The 16,778-nt window shown below is 35.8% G+C and overlaps 1 protein-coding gene across 1 annotated transcript in view; it reads right to left on the reverse strand.

Moving 5' to 3' along the window:
- The window catches only part of Agps (alkyldihydroxyacetonephosphate synthase), a 95,169-nt gene that overhangs the window by 5,823 nt on the left and 72,568 nt on the right, over positions 1–16,778 (reverse strand). Inside the window, exons 10-11 of the mRNA XM_081731333.1 lie at positions 11,298–11,428; positions 4,872–4,986 (exon numbers count right to left, since the gene is read on the reverse strand). Of these exons, the coding sequence (XP_081587459.1) occupies positions 4,872–4,986; positions 11,298–11,428 (246 nt within the window). The remainder of the gene's footprint in view (positions 1–4,871; positions 4,987–11,297; positions 11,429–16,778) is intronic.

Below are 16,778 nucleotides of genomic sequence, written 5' to 3' on the forward strand. Positions count from 1 at the left end.
CGGATTTATCGGGATCTTTACTATGTTCTCTCTGTTATGTGGAATTTCGAATTAGGTAATTATAGACCAGAGAATTTAGTGGATTCATGACAGGTATCTGATACTCTAACGTAGATATGGAATTTATTTTTTAAAAAAATGAAATCTTACGTCCCATGATTATGCCGGCTATGCTAAAAGAGACGGCAATGATAAGAAACGGAGAAAAGGGTGAAGTAAAGAACGGAGAGGAAACGGGAAAACCCCAAGAAAACTCACGCACACAGTGTTTGTCCACCATAAAGTTCACTTGGCGCGAGTGGCGATCGAACCAAGGACCCCATACATCCGAGATGAACGCTCTACCACTCAGCCACCGCACTGGGCTTTGAAATTTATTTGGAAATGGGAAGTTAGTGCAATAAATACATTATTGGTATCTGTGCATTACGTCTGTGGGTAGAGAGCTATTAACAAGTTATTGAAGAAGCTTAATTTGGAGTACTAAGGGATAATATTGTCACAGTTCAAGTTTATATACTCTCAAATATATATGTTTTATATTATCTCTCTTTCTCTTTGCTCTAAACTAATATAAGAACTTACCAGAAACATTAACAAACTTATTTGGTAAATTTCTTGTGAATGCTCACACTTGTTGTGGTTATGAAGTAAGCAGAACACTTAGTCGTCTGTAACCAACCAAATTTCTATGACGGTTGGGTTGTATAAGCAGTAGGAGCTAAATATTAATTTTAATTAACTGTAATGAATTAATTTTACAGTAAAACGATGCACTCGAGAGAAAATTATGTGAAAATATTGTATTGTCATAGAGTTTACGTACCTGCACAGAATTTGAGAAATCTAGTTAGTTTGGAAGTGCATGGAATGTGAGTTTCAGGATTTGTCTCTAAAAAGCATATAGAAAAATTACCTAATACAACCAATGTAAAAAAGTAAGATCTAGATATGAAGGAACTGACTATAATTCTTTCGGGATTTACAACAGTTTGAAGAAAAGCCTTATTTCTGCTACTTGTTAACATCCCTTTCGAATGCGCGATTAGTAAAATTTATGAACAGAACGCTGCTATTAAATAGAATGAACCAACTCCTTATATACGTCGACAATATGGATTTAACACTAGATACGCGGAAGGATCAGAAACTAAGGTTACAAGGCCGACGTTCGTTTGTTATAGAGAAATGATGTGTGTGGTAATTTTAAATATGGAGTTGGCAACTCTGCAGTTTCAGCCACCCGTCACCTAACGGCGCTAGTTGTAGGTAAATACAAGTGGCGAATCGTTTGGGAAACTGGTCTCGCAAAGAAGTCCGTTCAGTTATGCGATTTTTGTGGGCGAAACATGTAAAGTGCGGCTGATATTCACCGGCAGCTCACGGCAATGTCTCGTCAGCATGTCGCACCGAGGGCGTTATCTTCCTTAACGACAACGCGTGCCCACATACACAGCCCAGAAAACCACCACGCTGTTGAAGAAGTTTCGCTGGGACATCGACCACCCTCCCTACAGCCCGGATCTTGCTCCAAGACTTTCAACTATTAATTAAAGGAGCACCTAGCACTTAAAGGTGCTCCTAGCACCTAGCACTTAGCACTTAAAGGTGCACCTAGCACTTAACTAGCACTTCAAGGAGCACCTAGGGCCATCGCTTCGCTTCAGACGAGGAGATGCAACACTTCGTGACAACGTGGCTGAACACGCAAGGGCAGAATTATTATCAGGAGAGAATCATCAAACGCATCCCACGATGCGACAAGTGCCTCAACCGATATGGAGACTGTCGAAAAATAACCTAATGTATGTACTATCTGTTGAATGTATTGATTGTATGGAAAAATATATATAGACGTTTCACTGCAGGCTTTGTAACCTTATTTTCTGATTATTCCTCGTAATATTGGTTTTTTTTTTTTTTTTCTGTTGGAGTGCAGAGAAATCACTCTTGAAGTGACTGTACAGAAAAGGAAGTACATCGAAAAAGTCGATTACGCCCTGAGACATAGGCTAAAGAATAATAATCATTAATGAAAGTTAATTAGTACGAAATAACTGGTAAAATAAGAATGTGGGACGAAGAGGGAAAACCTACGGATACTATGTTGTCCATCACAAGCACATCGACTGCGATTGAACTAGGGACCTCTCACACCAGAGGTGAGCGCTCTAACACTAAGTCGCATACCCCATACGATAATTAAGTTGAAACATTTAATAATGGAAGAGACACGCATTAAAATATGCAAGAGTATTACAACACGCGCAGAATGCAATGGGAAATCTTTTTATGTGCAAGAGGCACCTGAAGAGGGATCAGGAGAGTGTGAGCTTAATATACAGCAAGATCTTAGGAAAGTAGGTAGTAACCACTCACAACAGATTAGCTTAGGATAGAATAAAATCCAACAGAAACGTTTCTTTTCTGTGGCAATAAATATTCAAATTTCTTTAGCTACAAAGTTGGTTACTTAAATTAATCAATTACGACTCTACATTTCTTTCAACCTGGTTTTGAATAATTGAATTTGACTGATTATTACAATAGTTTTATAATCTTTCTGTTATCCCAGTATCATTGTCAGTTGTTACAGTGTTCAAAACCTTTGTTTGATTTTGTTGAACACTGTTAATATCCCATTTGATAGCGGGTAGTCTAAAAGGTATTGAGCCTCTTACGCACGAAATACCGTTATTGTTCTAAATTTCAGGGTATATGAATTGCAATGAGTCACGCATAACGCCATTTCACAGCTGACAGTTGAAGTTAGTAGATGTTGAAAATGTGGTGTAATTCTTATAATCAGACGCAATGTCAACTTGATAGCTGTGAACTTTCCACAAAACTGAGCTACATTTCACAATTTTATATCGATAAAGGCGCAAATGCTGTGCGGGGCCGTGAAGAAATGTCTTTTATGGACAAGATATGTGATTAAAAGCAACAGCCAAAAGATAGTTGTCACTTTCATTCTGGATATACAAGATGCTCTTCGCAGTGGGTAACCAATCATAGAAAAAGTGGGTAATATTCTGATAAAAATCAAGCAAGACCGGCATGTAAGCAGTCATGATATCACCAATGATCAAAACATCTATCACCAAATAGTGCTAAACCATTTGGAAAAAGTTGCTTAAAAAAAAGAAAAGAAAAGAAAAGAAAAAAATTACGTTTGAGTGCCATTTACCTTTTGATCTCACTCAAAAACATTTACTCGGTCGAATTTCTATCTTCGAATCTCTACTGAAACGATACGAATTCGAGTCATCTTTGAAGTGGTTGATCACAAATGATAAAAAGTAGACAACCTATTACAATAATGTGCGAAAAGGATCCTGGTCAAAGCGAAGCGAGAAGAAGCTCCAAAGTCTGACAAACCAACACTGGCGCCCAGGACGGTTATGGTACGCATTTGGTGGTATTGGAAGGACATCGTGCATCACAAGCTGCTCTCGCCGGGCAGAATGATAACCTCGAACCTGGACTGTCGACAATAAGCGCGAGTGCACGTAATAATGCAAAAGAAATGATCGGAACTGGTCAACAGAACGGATTGTATACCATGCTGACAATATCAGATTGCATACATCATTAACGACTCGTCAGAAATTGAAAGAAATTGGCTGGAAAGTTTTCATATATCCTCTGTATAGACTAGACCTGGCACCTTCATTTGTTTTTGGTCTCTGACAAATTCCTTGAATACTGTTAAGTTATCCTTAATTAGAAATAAAATCTAAGCAAAGCAAATCACTTTTAATAAATAATAGTGTTACAGTTTCGTGTTTTGCATTTCTGATAATGTGTCTGAGAAAGACACGGATATATTGCTGAAACTGTAGCACTAAAGCAAAGCAATTCCGAAGCTAGAATCAACGGCATTCAAAGGAGAACTATGAAAACCACGTGTCATTTTTTCTTAACCAGAAACCACAGACGACGGGATTGTGGTATTCCTGGAAAAATGGCAGGCCATCGAACAAAATGGTGCATATGTGATATAATAATGTTATTTTTCCAATAAAAATAAATGTCTTCTCACCTTTGACCTTCAAAAGCTCAATACTTTTTAGACAACCTGATATAACCATTCAGAATGTAAGCGATAAGAGCAATTTTAAAAGCATTTATAACAAACCCCAATTTGATCGAAAAAGTCATTAAAATAGTTATCAACACTTATGATTCAAACAACTACACAATATTTATCTATTGTGTACTGGAACTCATGAGTGAGCTGCGGTATGCAGACGATTGTAAAGCATTGAGTACCTCCCGAAGAACAGGCATTTCCTATGCCACTTCGTATTCCACCTTTGCCTGAAGAGACGAAAACATTATAAACAAAAATGTATTACAACATATACTCGTATGTGACCCCGTAGTAGACTTCTTCAGTTACAGCTTTTAAGTTTACTCGTTTTTGACGGTAGTTCACTACTAGAAGGAACAGTTTTGCCAAATTGATCTACATGGAGTTATCAGAGGAAGAGTATTTTGGTGAAAAGCAAATTCTTCCTGTACTCATGTTGGAAGAAATCACAGTGATTGGCACGGCAACTTTGACGTTAACCCCTCACATGGTGAGAGACTTTATAATGACTATGCTGACTTACATATATACACATGAGTTCACTGTTCTAAATATGAAAGGCTCGCAAAATTGATAATTCTTTTACGTCATTTCTTTGGATTTCCTTGTATCTGTGGAGAGTTGATAGTCGAAGATTACAAGTATCAGTGGACAGAATATCAAGAGAATTTCAGCTTTGAAATCAACATTTTTCTTAGTAATGTTTTTATATCAATTTTCGAACTTATTTATTATCCTTCTAAAAAAAATAGCAGAATAATGTAAACAGACTTACCTTTACATTCCTGTTTTACACGATGTTTCACGTTATGGCACAAAGAAGCAGTGCGATCCCATGGCACTGATGTTTCAAATGATTCCGCTACCACATCATGATCAAGACCTAAATCCTATGAAGAAAGAAAGAAAGGAAAAAACCGGTTATTCTATACGTATTTCTTCGGATTACATGGATAACATATTTCTTTCGTATGAAAATGAAAAATCAAATGTGAGGAACTTCTGTATCGGATGAGAGAGGAAAAAAGTAAATAACGATATACTACGATATACTACAGGTATCTGTACTTATAAAGAAAATCTACGGCGAGAACTAAGTCCTAGAAATTCTCTTACGATCTATTACAGTATCAAAATGTCAACGTACAGAGTAAGAGATGCATGACATTTCCTGCGGTCTGTATAATCTTAGGAGATATTTTTTATTTAGAGCTTGTTCTATTTTTGTTACGATTTTTCGCAAGATAGATCTACGCAATTTCAACGAGAAAGACAAAAAAGTTATACAATTTGTGCCGCCATATTGACAATTAGTGATCTTTCAGCCTTGAGGGTTTTGGAGAATGGCTGGGATGCTTTTTCACCAAAATGCACTGTATATATACACTTAGTAATGTTATTTGCATTACAATTTTCTGCGTATACGACGTAAAGATTCCTTCTTTAATATTTTTCATAACTTCGTTCAAAGGAAAAACCATCAGAGAATTTCTACGACTCATGCTACAGTCTATGATGGGCCTACAGAATCGTGTATGTGTGCGTATATATTTATTTATCCAGAAACTATTGATTTAAATAAAACCTTTACCAATTCCTTTGTTGTGATCTCAGAATGGTTATAGGTTGTCATTCCGCTTATAACTGCACGGAACTAATTAACAGTAAAAAACGTGTATCAAGATATGTGAAAACTAAATAACAGTTCATTCCATTTCGAATTATCCTGAGTGCCTAATTCTTCCACTAGTGGAATACATCTATCATCTTGGAATACAAGGAAGTGACTTAAATTTCGTATTTAGGAAAACTCATTTCGTGGGTGTAAGTGATTATGCTTATGTGATTTCCATGAAATGTAACTACGATTCTGGGGTGTAAAAAAGTGATTAAACTACCCTTTGACTTCAGAAAAAAAGTATTTAAAGGCATCTTCGGCGGACTCCAGAAGTCGAGTGAATTCAAATTCGTATCTACAGGTAACTCATGAGCTGCTAGAAACCAGAAAACCATATATACTAAAGATACTTCCCATTTATGTGATATTACCGAGTGAAGAGCCTCATCCATTATACACAAACAAGATTTTTTTTCTGCATCATATGATTACATATTTTTACTATTCCGAACAAATTCTAGGTAGCTGAAGTAACGAAAAAAGTGGAAAACATATTGCGTATTGTGTAACATGCTTAGAAAAAAAAAAAAAAAAAACTACTTGAATGCAACACGTTTATTAATTTACTGGTAACATATGGACTCTTTAAACCTATCCACATAGACAATCATAATGACGTGATTTTGAGTGGGAAATGCATTGAATGATCTGTTAAATGTAGAAATGTGTATCGATGAAAAATACTGACAGTAAAAGAAGTCCAACAACTGATTCAATATCTGTCCTGTTATTCTTATTCTAGCATGTTTGCATAGGTGGTTTACTGCATGATTATTCCTTTCAAACCTAATCATTTCACACGCATTAAACACCAGTAGGTACAGAACAAGGACTCAATAACAGAAAAATATGGTCATTGGACTGACAGAAAACATGGAAGTCCCATGAATTTAAATTGAAATATCCGCGACACGATCAGTTTTTCTCAGTTTTGCACAATTAACTAAATGACTAAGTGTTAGTATGTGCGAAATAATCTATATAATCGTATATACAGAACGCTTAAACTTTCTCAATTAAAATATCCAGTGCTGCTGAATTACTTCTACTGTCAACAGATGGCTGGTCAGTAAGGTTTGAGGAATAAAGCGTCGAAACACAGAAAAACATATTTGTATCAATGATAGCTCAATTGGTAAGCAGGTGTTCCCTGGCATATACTGTTACTTGGTTGAGCAACTTTCCCTACTTTCAAAGGTAACTTCTGTAATACACAAAACTTAAATATTCTGTTACTATTAGAATAAAAGAAAATACGGAGAAACAAATTCGAAAAAGGTCTCACATTTTAGTGAATGTAACTGTGACAATAGTTATTAATATACTTCTCAAAATTCTTCTTGCTTTTATTAATTTAGTGTTATCTTAAATATACTCAACTAAGGTATTGTTTATATTTATGTAAGGTAACTTACAACAGAGATTACTAACTGTTGCAAATTTTGTGTATGGAACAACATGAAAACACATAGAAAGTATATGTATGTACACTACAAGTTTTTCCGCTAAAATGTTTAATAAGGGGAGGGTAAAAGTAAGGAGAAAAGAAAGAAACAAAAACTAACAAGATGTGAAGCGTCCAGGCAGATGCAATGTTAGGATGTAGGTAAACGTGGTCACGTGATAGTGTTTCCGAGGTGAAAGTAGAAGTAGTTCAGTGAAGGGAAATAAAACTATTTGCACGAAATAGTTGTTATAGTTAGTATGATGTATGGTTAAAAGGAAGATGGGAGGAATTTCTCGATACTGAAATGCACTTCTGTGTAAAGAAAATAGTTACGACTATCATAATTTATGATGACAGTATTACTGGTCAACTTAACCAGACATCCCGTCTCTTTGCTAACAGCCAGCATCTGCAAATAATATTTTTTTCCCCCAAAAGTTCCCATTTTTTTCCCATCTACCTGCCCCAGAAGACACAACCCTCCACAACATTACATTTAACCACACCTTCCGCGTAACTATCCACAAAATTCTTCTGTCTGACTCTTCCATGTTAAAAAAAAAAAGACAATTACATTATCATCCTCTACGTGAATCGCTCTTCTAATCTTACGTTACGTCTGTCTAAAATACATTACCTCGTTATACTAAATGTATCCAAAACTTTTTTTTTTAACTTTGCCAATTTGTTTTTGCATCTATTTATGCAGGTTGTTGGAGCTAAATTTCACATTTCGTACATTGCACGTAAGTATTTGCTGTCGGCATATATTTGATAGAGTCTAAATATATATTTTCATTCTGTTGTTTTAGAAACACCAGTGATTGTCCAAAGGAACTGTAACGGAAAAATGAAAGCTACCGGAATACTGGAAAAGAGTTACTTGCATCATGATGATTCGTGCCAGACATCCAAATTCTGCAACCTAGACAGCTGCTTAATGCTGTGTGAACACCGTAAAAGCAATACGATATGAAATGCATAGATGCAACGGACACTATGAAGCTGTGGCTAGTAGGAAAACATACACGCAAATCGAACATCTCATCTCCGAGTAGGCTGCAAGATACGAAATAGAAACTATTGTGCTCTGCTATATTATTATTTTATTTTAGGGAGAAAAAAAATGCATTCAGCGTTTTCGCATAAACTCAATGATTATACAATAAATGAAGTGAAGGAGTCCGAACACAGAAAAGAACAGGAAATCTATACGGATTATCAAAATGTTTTCAATGTATCTATTGATTAGCCTGTTAAGAGTTTATACATTACCGTATGCCCTCCAAAATCAAGTCAGGAAGCAACTACACAGGATGTGTAGAATGGGAATGTTACAAAATAGATCATTCAAAATAGACTACGCCAATGGAAGTGGTTATAAAAGCCAACGGAGATCTGGGGCTTTGCTTCGACTTCAAACAATCAACAAGTTCATGGAGAATCTTTAATGTAAGCACATACCGCAAAGTATGTAGAAGTTAGTTCGTTGCAGTGTGTGTATCGGGTTCTGTTTTTGCAATTGGAAGAGAGATAAAGTGTTCGTGAATAGATGTTCCAGTTTGTATGAAGAGAGAGTCGTTTTCTGGACAGTGTAAACCACTTCAGTGTGGTGACCCCGCGTGGCGTAGTCGCTAACGCTCTCACCTTTGATGCGAGCGGTCTCGGGTTAGATTTCCGGTGGGGACACTCGGTCGAAAAAGTGTAACAGCTTTTTCAGGCAAGCCATCTTGAATGAAGTTTATCGTGAGATTCCCTCATTCACACCGGGCAAATGCCGGGATGGAACCTAAACTAATGGTGCCAGGCCGCTTCCTTTTTTCCCCAATCCTTTCTTCCTTTCCATTCATCGGATAGTGTGCTCGCCGAGGGACATCATCCCTCATATACGTGACGGGCTAAATGGCCTTAGATGCCAACAGCCCAGACATCTAATTCCTAATCCTAATCCATTTTAGTGCATATCATTGCCAAAGTTATAGAAATAATAGTTACCATCTTGTCAACGTAAACCTGAAATACACAACTCAAAATATCCCACTACTTCGCACCATCCTGTATAACCTGCAAGTTATGTGAAACATTTCAATCAAGCCCACAAAAGGATTTGTGATACCTAATAAAGCTTACTATTTATAATTTCCTGTAAGCATATTAGAGAACTACAAGAAACGACGTATAAACCTTATTATTTTCCACACACAGAATGAGATTTAATTTTGTATATATTAAGTATAACCACACTTCTGCTGTTGTATGATTACTTTCTTGCTGATATTTCTCACAGAAGATTTATTTCATTTTCACTGATATGCTAGTGAAAATGTTCAAATGTTAATCTATTGACATTTATCTTTCAGTCATACAATTAACTATGGTTTTAGATTGAAAGGGTTCCACATTGCAAACTTTTCTTTTCCTTTCTTTTTTTATGTTGAAAAAAAAAAAAAGAGAAATAATCCACTGTTGATGATTTATTAAGGCCATGAATTAGTATTAATATGAAACATTAATTGGATTTGAACCCATGATATTATTTCCCAGCCAGCCAATATTACAAGCAGGAGTTGAACTTATAACCACTCGCATTAAAAGCAAGTACAACAAGTACGATAGCTACTAAAAGTAATTATTGGTCAATTGTACTCACAACGAATGTATTATAAACATATTGCCTATTATTATTATTATTATTATTATTATTATTATTATTATTATTATTATTATTGCCCTTACAACTGCTCTAACTATACTAGATAAAAGAATCATCTGAACCACTGAATTATACAATTGACGAGATTCTAGAAGAATAACCAAGCTTTCATCAAAAATTACAACATTGCACTTCGTCTGTTAAATTATATTATTTTACTAATTTTTTTGTAAAGTACTTACCCGATACATAGTGGGAATACAATACCCCGGTACATCAACTATTTATTGATTTTAGAAAGGCGTAGGACTCGGTTAGGAGAGAAACATTATACAACGTTCTTGCAGAACTTGGAATACCGAGAAAGCTAATTAGATTAATTAAGATATGTTTAAATGAATCCCAAAGTAAACTCCGGGTAGGAAAATTTTTGTCCACGAGCTTTCACGTCGAAAATGGCCTGAAACAAGGAGATGCGTTGTCGCCATTATTATTTAACTTCGTTTTGGAATACGCTATAAGGAAAATCAAAGATAGCAACCAGGGCTTACAGTTGAACGGTATTCACCAGGTTATGGCATATGCTGATGTAAATTTAATAGGAGATGATAGGAGAACAATAGAAATAAATGCAGAGATCTTATTAAACGCTTGCAGGGACATGGGTTTAGAAGTAAATGCAGAGAAAACTAAATACATGGAAGTGCGTCGGGACCGGAATACAGCAAATTATGGATGCGTTAAAATACTAAATAATACTTTTGATAAAGTGGATACTTTCAAATATCTAGGATCAATATTAACAGAGGAAAATCATATTCACGGAGAAATTAAATGTCGACTAAAAGCAGGGAATTCGTGTTACTATTCGGTTCGAAATCTCTTGTCGTCGCGAATTCTGTCGAGGAATTTGAAGCTTAAAATATACAAAACGATAATCATGCCTGTAGTTCTGTATGGCTGCGAAACATGGTAACTTACTCTGAGGGAAGAATATAGACTGAAAGTATTTGAGAACAAGATCCTGAGACAAATATTCGGACCCAAGAGGAACGGGAATGGGGAATGGCGGAAACTTCATAACGAGGAACTACATAATTTATATGGTTTACCCAACATTGTTAGGGTCGTCAAGTCTAGGAGGCTTAGATGGGTGGGTCATGTAGCTAGAATGGAAGAAAGTAGAGACGCTTTCAAAGTCTTGACTGGAAGACCAATCGGAAAACGACCATTAGGAAGACCTAGGCGCAGATGGGAGGACAATATTAAGATGGATCTCGCAGAGATTGGAATACAGAGTAGAAACTGGATGCAGTTAGCTAAGGATAGAAGTCAGTGGAGAGCTTTTGTGAACGCGGCATTGAACCTCCGGGTTCCATACGCCATAGAGTTAGTTAGTTTAGTTAGTTAGTTAGTAACTTACCCGAATGTAGGCTATTACAAAAGTAAGTAAATAGCCTCTTTCACCATTCGTTTCACCAGCAGGCAATCCACCGTGTTTCGCTGCAATATTGTACACTTTCTTTTCCTGAATTTCCACATCACTTTTCTCACCTAAAATAAATGTGTTAATGTTACTAAAACAATAACTAAACAAATCTAAGCGTTAAAAGTCACATCAGCTCTTCAGAAAATTAAACTACAAAACCAGAGTTGAGGCCTGGATTACGATTATTACAGACTTGTTGATGTTACTGTAATCCTAACACTTAAATGTCTATAAGCCTAAGATGTAAGGGAATGAAAAATAACAGGTTATTTCACTATTACATTCTAACAACACTAATAATTAGTATAATGTCCATTCCAATATTATTAAAAAATATAACATTCAAGCGACTATGTATTTCCATTATTGATATCAGCAACATTGATACAACTCAACATAATCAGAATGTATGTACCTGCTGTATTAAGCCCTATAATATTGCTCTACAATCATAACAGTTAAATTTTTTACTGAAACTATCACATTTGCTGGCGTACACGACGCAATGATTTTGATATATCTTATATATATATATAGCATATACATAAAGTTAAGGTGACATGTGACAACAACAACACATCTTGCTGAGTTATTGTTGATAGGAGTAAATTTCTCTCTTGTTTCAACTCCGAAGTTAATGCGGTGCATACCTTACCGGGAAAATAAAAATGTATTTGTGACCACGCAAGACACATCCTATTCGGTGATAAAAGTGCGTCTTACTTTTACGCACTTACTTGCAAAAATAAATATTACATGAAATCTTAATATCCCGCGCTTATATTTTCTATAGTAAAAGAGGAATGATAAGTATGCAAATGAACAAACAATAAAAGAAAAGGATGAAACGGGTGACTGACTGATTTGTGTTTAACGTTCTGATCGAACACCAAGGACGTACTGCTTACATGAGCTTCAAACCATACCAGGACTTGAATCTAGTATAGTTAGATTGCACAAACCATCTAGAAGAAAACACATCGTTACCCACCTAAAAGAGAACTGCATTATCGGACCTAAAATGGGAGTCAATGGGTTGAGTTGAGTTGATTTTGAGTTTAACGTCTCTTTCAGCAGCGACGCTATATGAAACGTGAACCTACTGATTAACGTGGAATCCGAACCACATGAGCTCCCGCCGGGAATCGAACCCGGATCTTCCTCGCCAAAAGCGTGTACGCTAACCGCTTAGCCACGGAGGAGCTCTGGGAGTCAATGAGAAACGCTGTGTTACAAGCTCACATGATACGAGATCGAATCAGGAAACTTTCATATTACAAAAGAACAATCTATCACTCAGGCCAGTATCCAGGGGGGTCTAGGGGGCCCCCTAAAATTTTCACGGTATGCTGGAAATTGAACTATAATTGGTGATGCACTATAATATGGTTGGATCCCCCCTAACTTCAGCCGGGCCCCCTCTACATTTTTGAGCTGGCTACCGGCCTGCTACCACTAAGCCGTGGTGTTCCTATTTATTCCTTATGTGCCTACCCAAGTTACACAGTTCAACATATACATGTTTACAAAAATGAAAATAAGTTACCTTTACTGGCTACTGCTGCTAATAGAAGTAAGAGGCGTATGACCAAGGTTCTATAGTTGTATATGCACACTAATCGTACCAAAATAATGACAAGTGTGTATATCAATTTCTCGCCAAGTTCCTTATTCCAATTTGTTTCAACTTCTCAAAATATTCATAGAGTTCCATCACAACCCTCAACTACGCTAATCACATTCGCTATGACACTACTAATCGTACATCATAACAAATGTATACCACTTCCTACAATTCTCCAATATCCCAACCTATCTATATTATAACCATTATAACTTTAACTAAACATTTAAAATTTACCACAAAATATCAACTTAGTCAAGCTGATAGAGCATGTGTCAACTACAAATAACAAACATCCAATACCCAACAGAAGTGGCTCCAGCAAGTTAGGGATCTCAGGGCTTCGTTGTAGTCATAACGTATAGTCATACGTTCAACAACCTGAACAATTTTTGTTATACAATGTATGTGGAGACGTAATGTGGAAAAAGGAAAGTAACATTGTCTAAAACTGCAAAGTGCATTTGGAAGGCGTGCAGTAGTAGACTAGACAAAACCATTGGCCATATGTTTTTGCTGCTTCGTACGTTTTAAAATCTTGAATAAGTGAATAAATGGGAAGAAATTGTCTGCATTCCGCAATGTCTGTCACTTAATATGAACAAACGAATCATCCAATGAATTGCTACTATTGGAAGCTGATTTCAGTAAAAAAAAAAAAAAAATAAAATAAAAAAAAATAAATAAATAAATAATAAAAAAAAATTAACAAGATGAATTATTAAATAAATGAATATAAAATATACCATCCGTCACATGAATAACGGTGTACGGAAGGGCACTTCCTACCACGAAAAGCAGTGATAATGGTGATGGCCACAATCGTAAATTAACTGTCAGTACCAGATCAACACCATTCTTCCACTTGTGACAATCCAACATCTCCCCACCTCCCGTTTACTAGCAACATTCTCATCAAATAAATAACTCAAATACAAACAATGAGAACTTAAGTGATCTCGAAACAATGTAAGCTTAAAGCTGAAGTAATACCTTCTCGTCTACAGAGTGGAATCTTCTGATCTCGTCTACAGTTCGTGTTCATTTTTGTAAAGGCCATAAACCTTCAAAAAGTTTTTCATCACTCAAGATGCATAGTCGCTTAGGGTGTAGTACGGAAACTTAGCATTCCATTGGAAACTTCTTATAAAACGCTTCAAGGACTACCCTTAAAGCCTAATACATAGTACTTTAAGTCCCTGCTCAAGTCCTCGCAAACGGAAGTCACAGCATGATAAAACACATTCAAAACAGGCAGCGTTAGTTACAATATTCTTTACACGTGAGATAATAGGAGGAAGCGACTAACACTTTCCTTAGACCGTATCTCCCTGAAGATGAGAATTCAATGAAAATTCAAAGACAGGTATGTACCTGTTCAGGAAACGGAGAAAGTAGTGTTAGAGTAAGAGGAGATCTCTATTAGATTTCTGACTCAGCCCTGCACTCTTTCAAGTGCATTTTGCAAGCCATCATAATGTTTATAAGTCTCCATGGTAAATACATTAAATATTGTTATTTCATCTATGTATCATCAACCATGTTCGAGATTACATTACAAATAGAAGGAAACTGCCTCAACGAACAGCTTCCCGGTATAAATAAGTTTTATTGAGCGTAAATTCCAGTAATATAGTGCTACTACTACTTTACATCAAGTTAAAATTAATGAGCACTTTCGCAAAAGCAGTGAACAACAATGGACGTACATCTCAACAGGCAAAGTACTGAGAAGATCAAGTAGGGAGTGAGTACTTACTGTTTCACAGATGAGCAATTAGCAATTACTCCTGATTTCCTAACTATACAGCAGTCTTTTAAGAAAGTTACAACACCGTTCTTGGACAAAAAGAAATATAATAATTACATGGAATTTACGGATAATCATTTATGTGCTTTGAGAAAATCTGTTACAACAATGTCCCTCAAAATACACTTTCCTCACTTACGCATCTATTTCTTTCGTAAGAACCGTGTTGTACTTAGTGATGGATGTTTTATCGAGAGATTTCTTGTTTCGGAACTGCGACATAAGGAAAGACTCAAAGCTTCACGATGTTGAAACATTTGTGTTGGATCTTGCTGTGACCAAATGTTTCCCATAAGCAACAGATGAAAATTTAACAAACAAACAAACAAAAATCGTAAGTTGAGTAGTTGTTTCAGATTTTAACATTCAAAATTATGGCTATAAAAAATAAAATCTTAACTTGGACCTGAATCGCAAATTTCCACAGGGAATCGAACTCAGCCCAGCCCAGCTTAGCTAGCTATTCCATTGCTAGCACTCACTGAAATTTCAGACACACACTCACTGAAATTTCACACACACACACACACACACACACACTGAAATTTCAGAAGGAACCAGATTTTGTCTCCAGTTGTGACGTAAGTCTGAAACGTTCGGGTCTATTATGATACTGCATGATAACAAGTGAAAAACATCTCGGAAGAAGATAATGTTAAGCGCCACTTCCGGCGAAACTGAGTTATAAGTGGAATGGGTTAGGAACAGTATGTAGGTAATTTAAGTTCGGAATTATACATGCACATGGCAGGAGAAGCTTATTTGGTATATGACATTGCATGGGAATGTTGAACTTTCTTTCTCAATTTACTCGAAAATTAAAAATGTCACTTACCTATATCTTCCCCCCTAGATTTTACAATCACCAGATACAGCTCAGATGCCATTTTATGTTGGATATCTAACAACAATAACAATGGAAAGGATTTGGGAAGGTATCGGCCAGGGTCTGTTTAGTAGGTACCACCCCGGCATTTGCCTGGTGGGACTGACGAAAATCCGAGTCAGTATGATCAGCGGCACTTATATGTATGTATCACAGCGTTTCTTTTTTTTTACAATTTACATTTTGTGTAGCAAACTGCGATACAAATTTTAATTTGTATTGCAATTTGTAAATTCTGTATCGCATTTTCTGTACTATAAGAAGTAATTATACATTCATAAAAGAAGTCCAATAAATACGAAATACTTCACAATTCGGATTATGAATGGAATTGGAATTAGTTTCGTATTTATTGGATTTTTTATGAATCTATTATTATTATTATTATTATTATTATTATTATTATTATTATTATTATTATTATTATTATTATGGTTGTGCAGCATGTAACGGACCGTTTCAGCGTTGTTCATTTTATTTTCAATGTTGACAGTTGAATGCTTGGTTTATGTTTATTCAATATGCTGACGTTATGTCTATCTGCCTGCTTTGTTCATTTTATTTCAATGTTAATGTCAATATGTCGACGTTATGTATATCTGCACTGTTGGGTTTAAGTTTACTATTTGTTAAATACCTCATGTTCATATTGTAAACTTATTTTTCTGATATAAATAATCTTTGAACATTTTTTGTAATTAAGTTTAAAGAAGAAGAAAGTAAGTGAAGATATATAGTGTATTGTCGTAAAACAAGACTATTAAATAATTTTTAAAAGATAATTTTGTGCAATTTTAAATCACAAAATAATTATCTAAAGATGTGAAACACCCTTCTGTTCCCCATGTAGACGCAGGCTGAAAGGTGTAACTAGCTTAGTTATTTTGTCCTGATCTACTGTTTGGACAACAAACTGTCTTTAAATTTTAAAACTTTATCGAGATTGCAAGTTCGGAAACACGACGGTGTGGCCCTCGGAAGAAGGTGAATATAATCGGATGTAGTCGATAAATCGGTTTTATACTGTACACAAGTTATAGGTAACAATATTTAAAGTAAGTATACTACACACGTGACAGGCTGTTATAGCGATGT

This window comes from Thermobia domestica, chromosome 11 (genome assembly GCF_964235325.1).
Source record: "Thermobia domestica chromosome 11, izTheDome1.hap1.1, whole genome shotgun sequence".
NCBI classification, from domain to species: Eukaryota; Metazoa; Arthropoda; class Insecta; order Zygentoma; family Lepismatidae; genus Thermobia; species Thermobia domestica.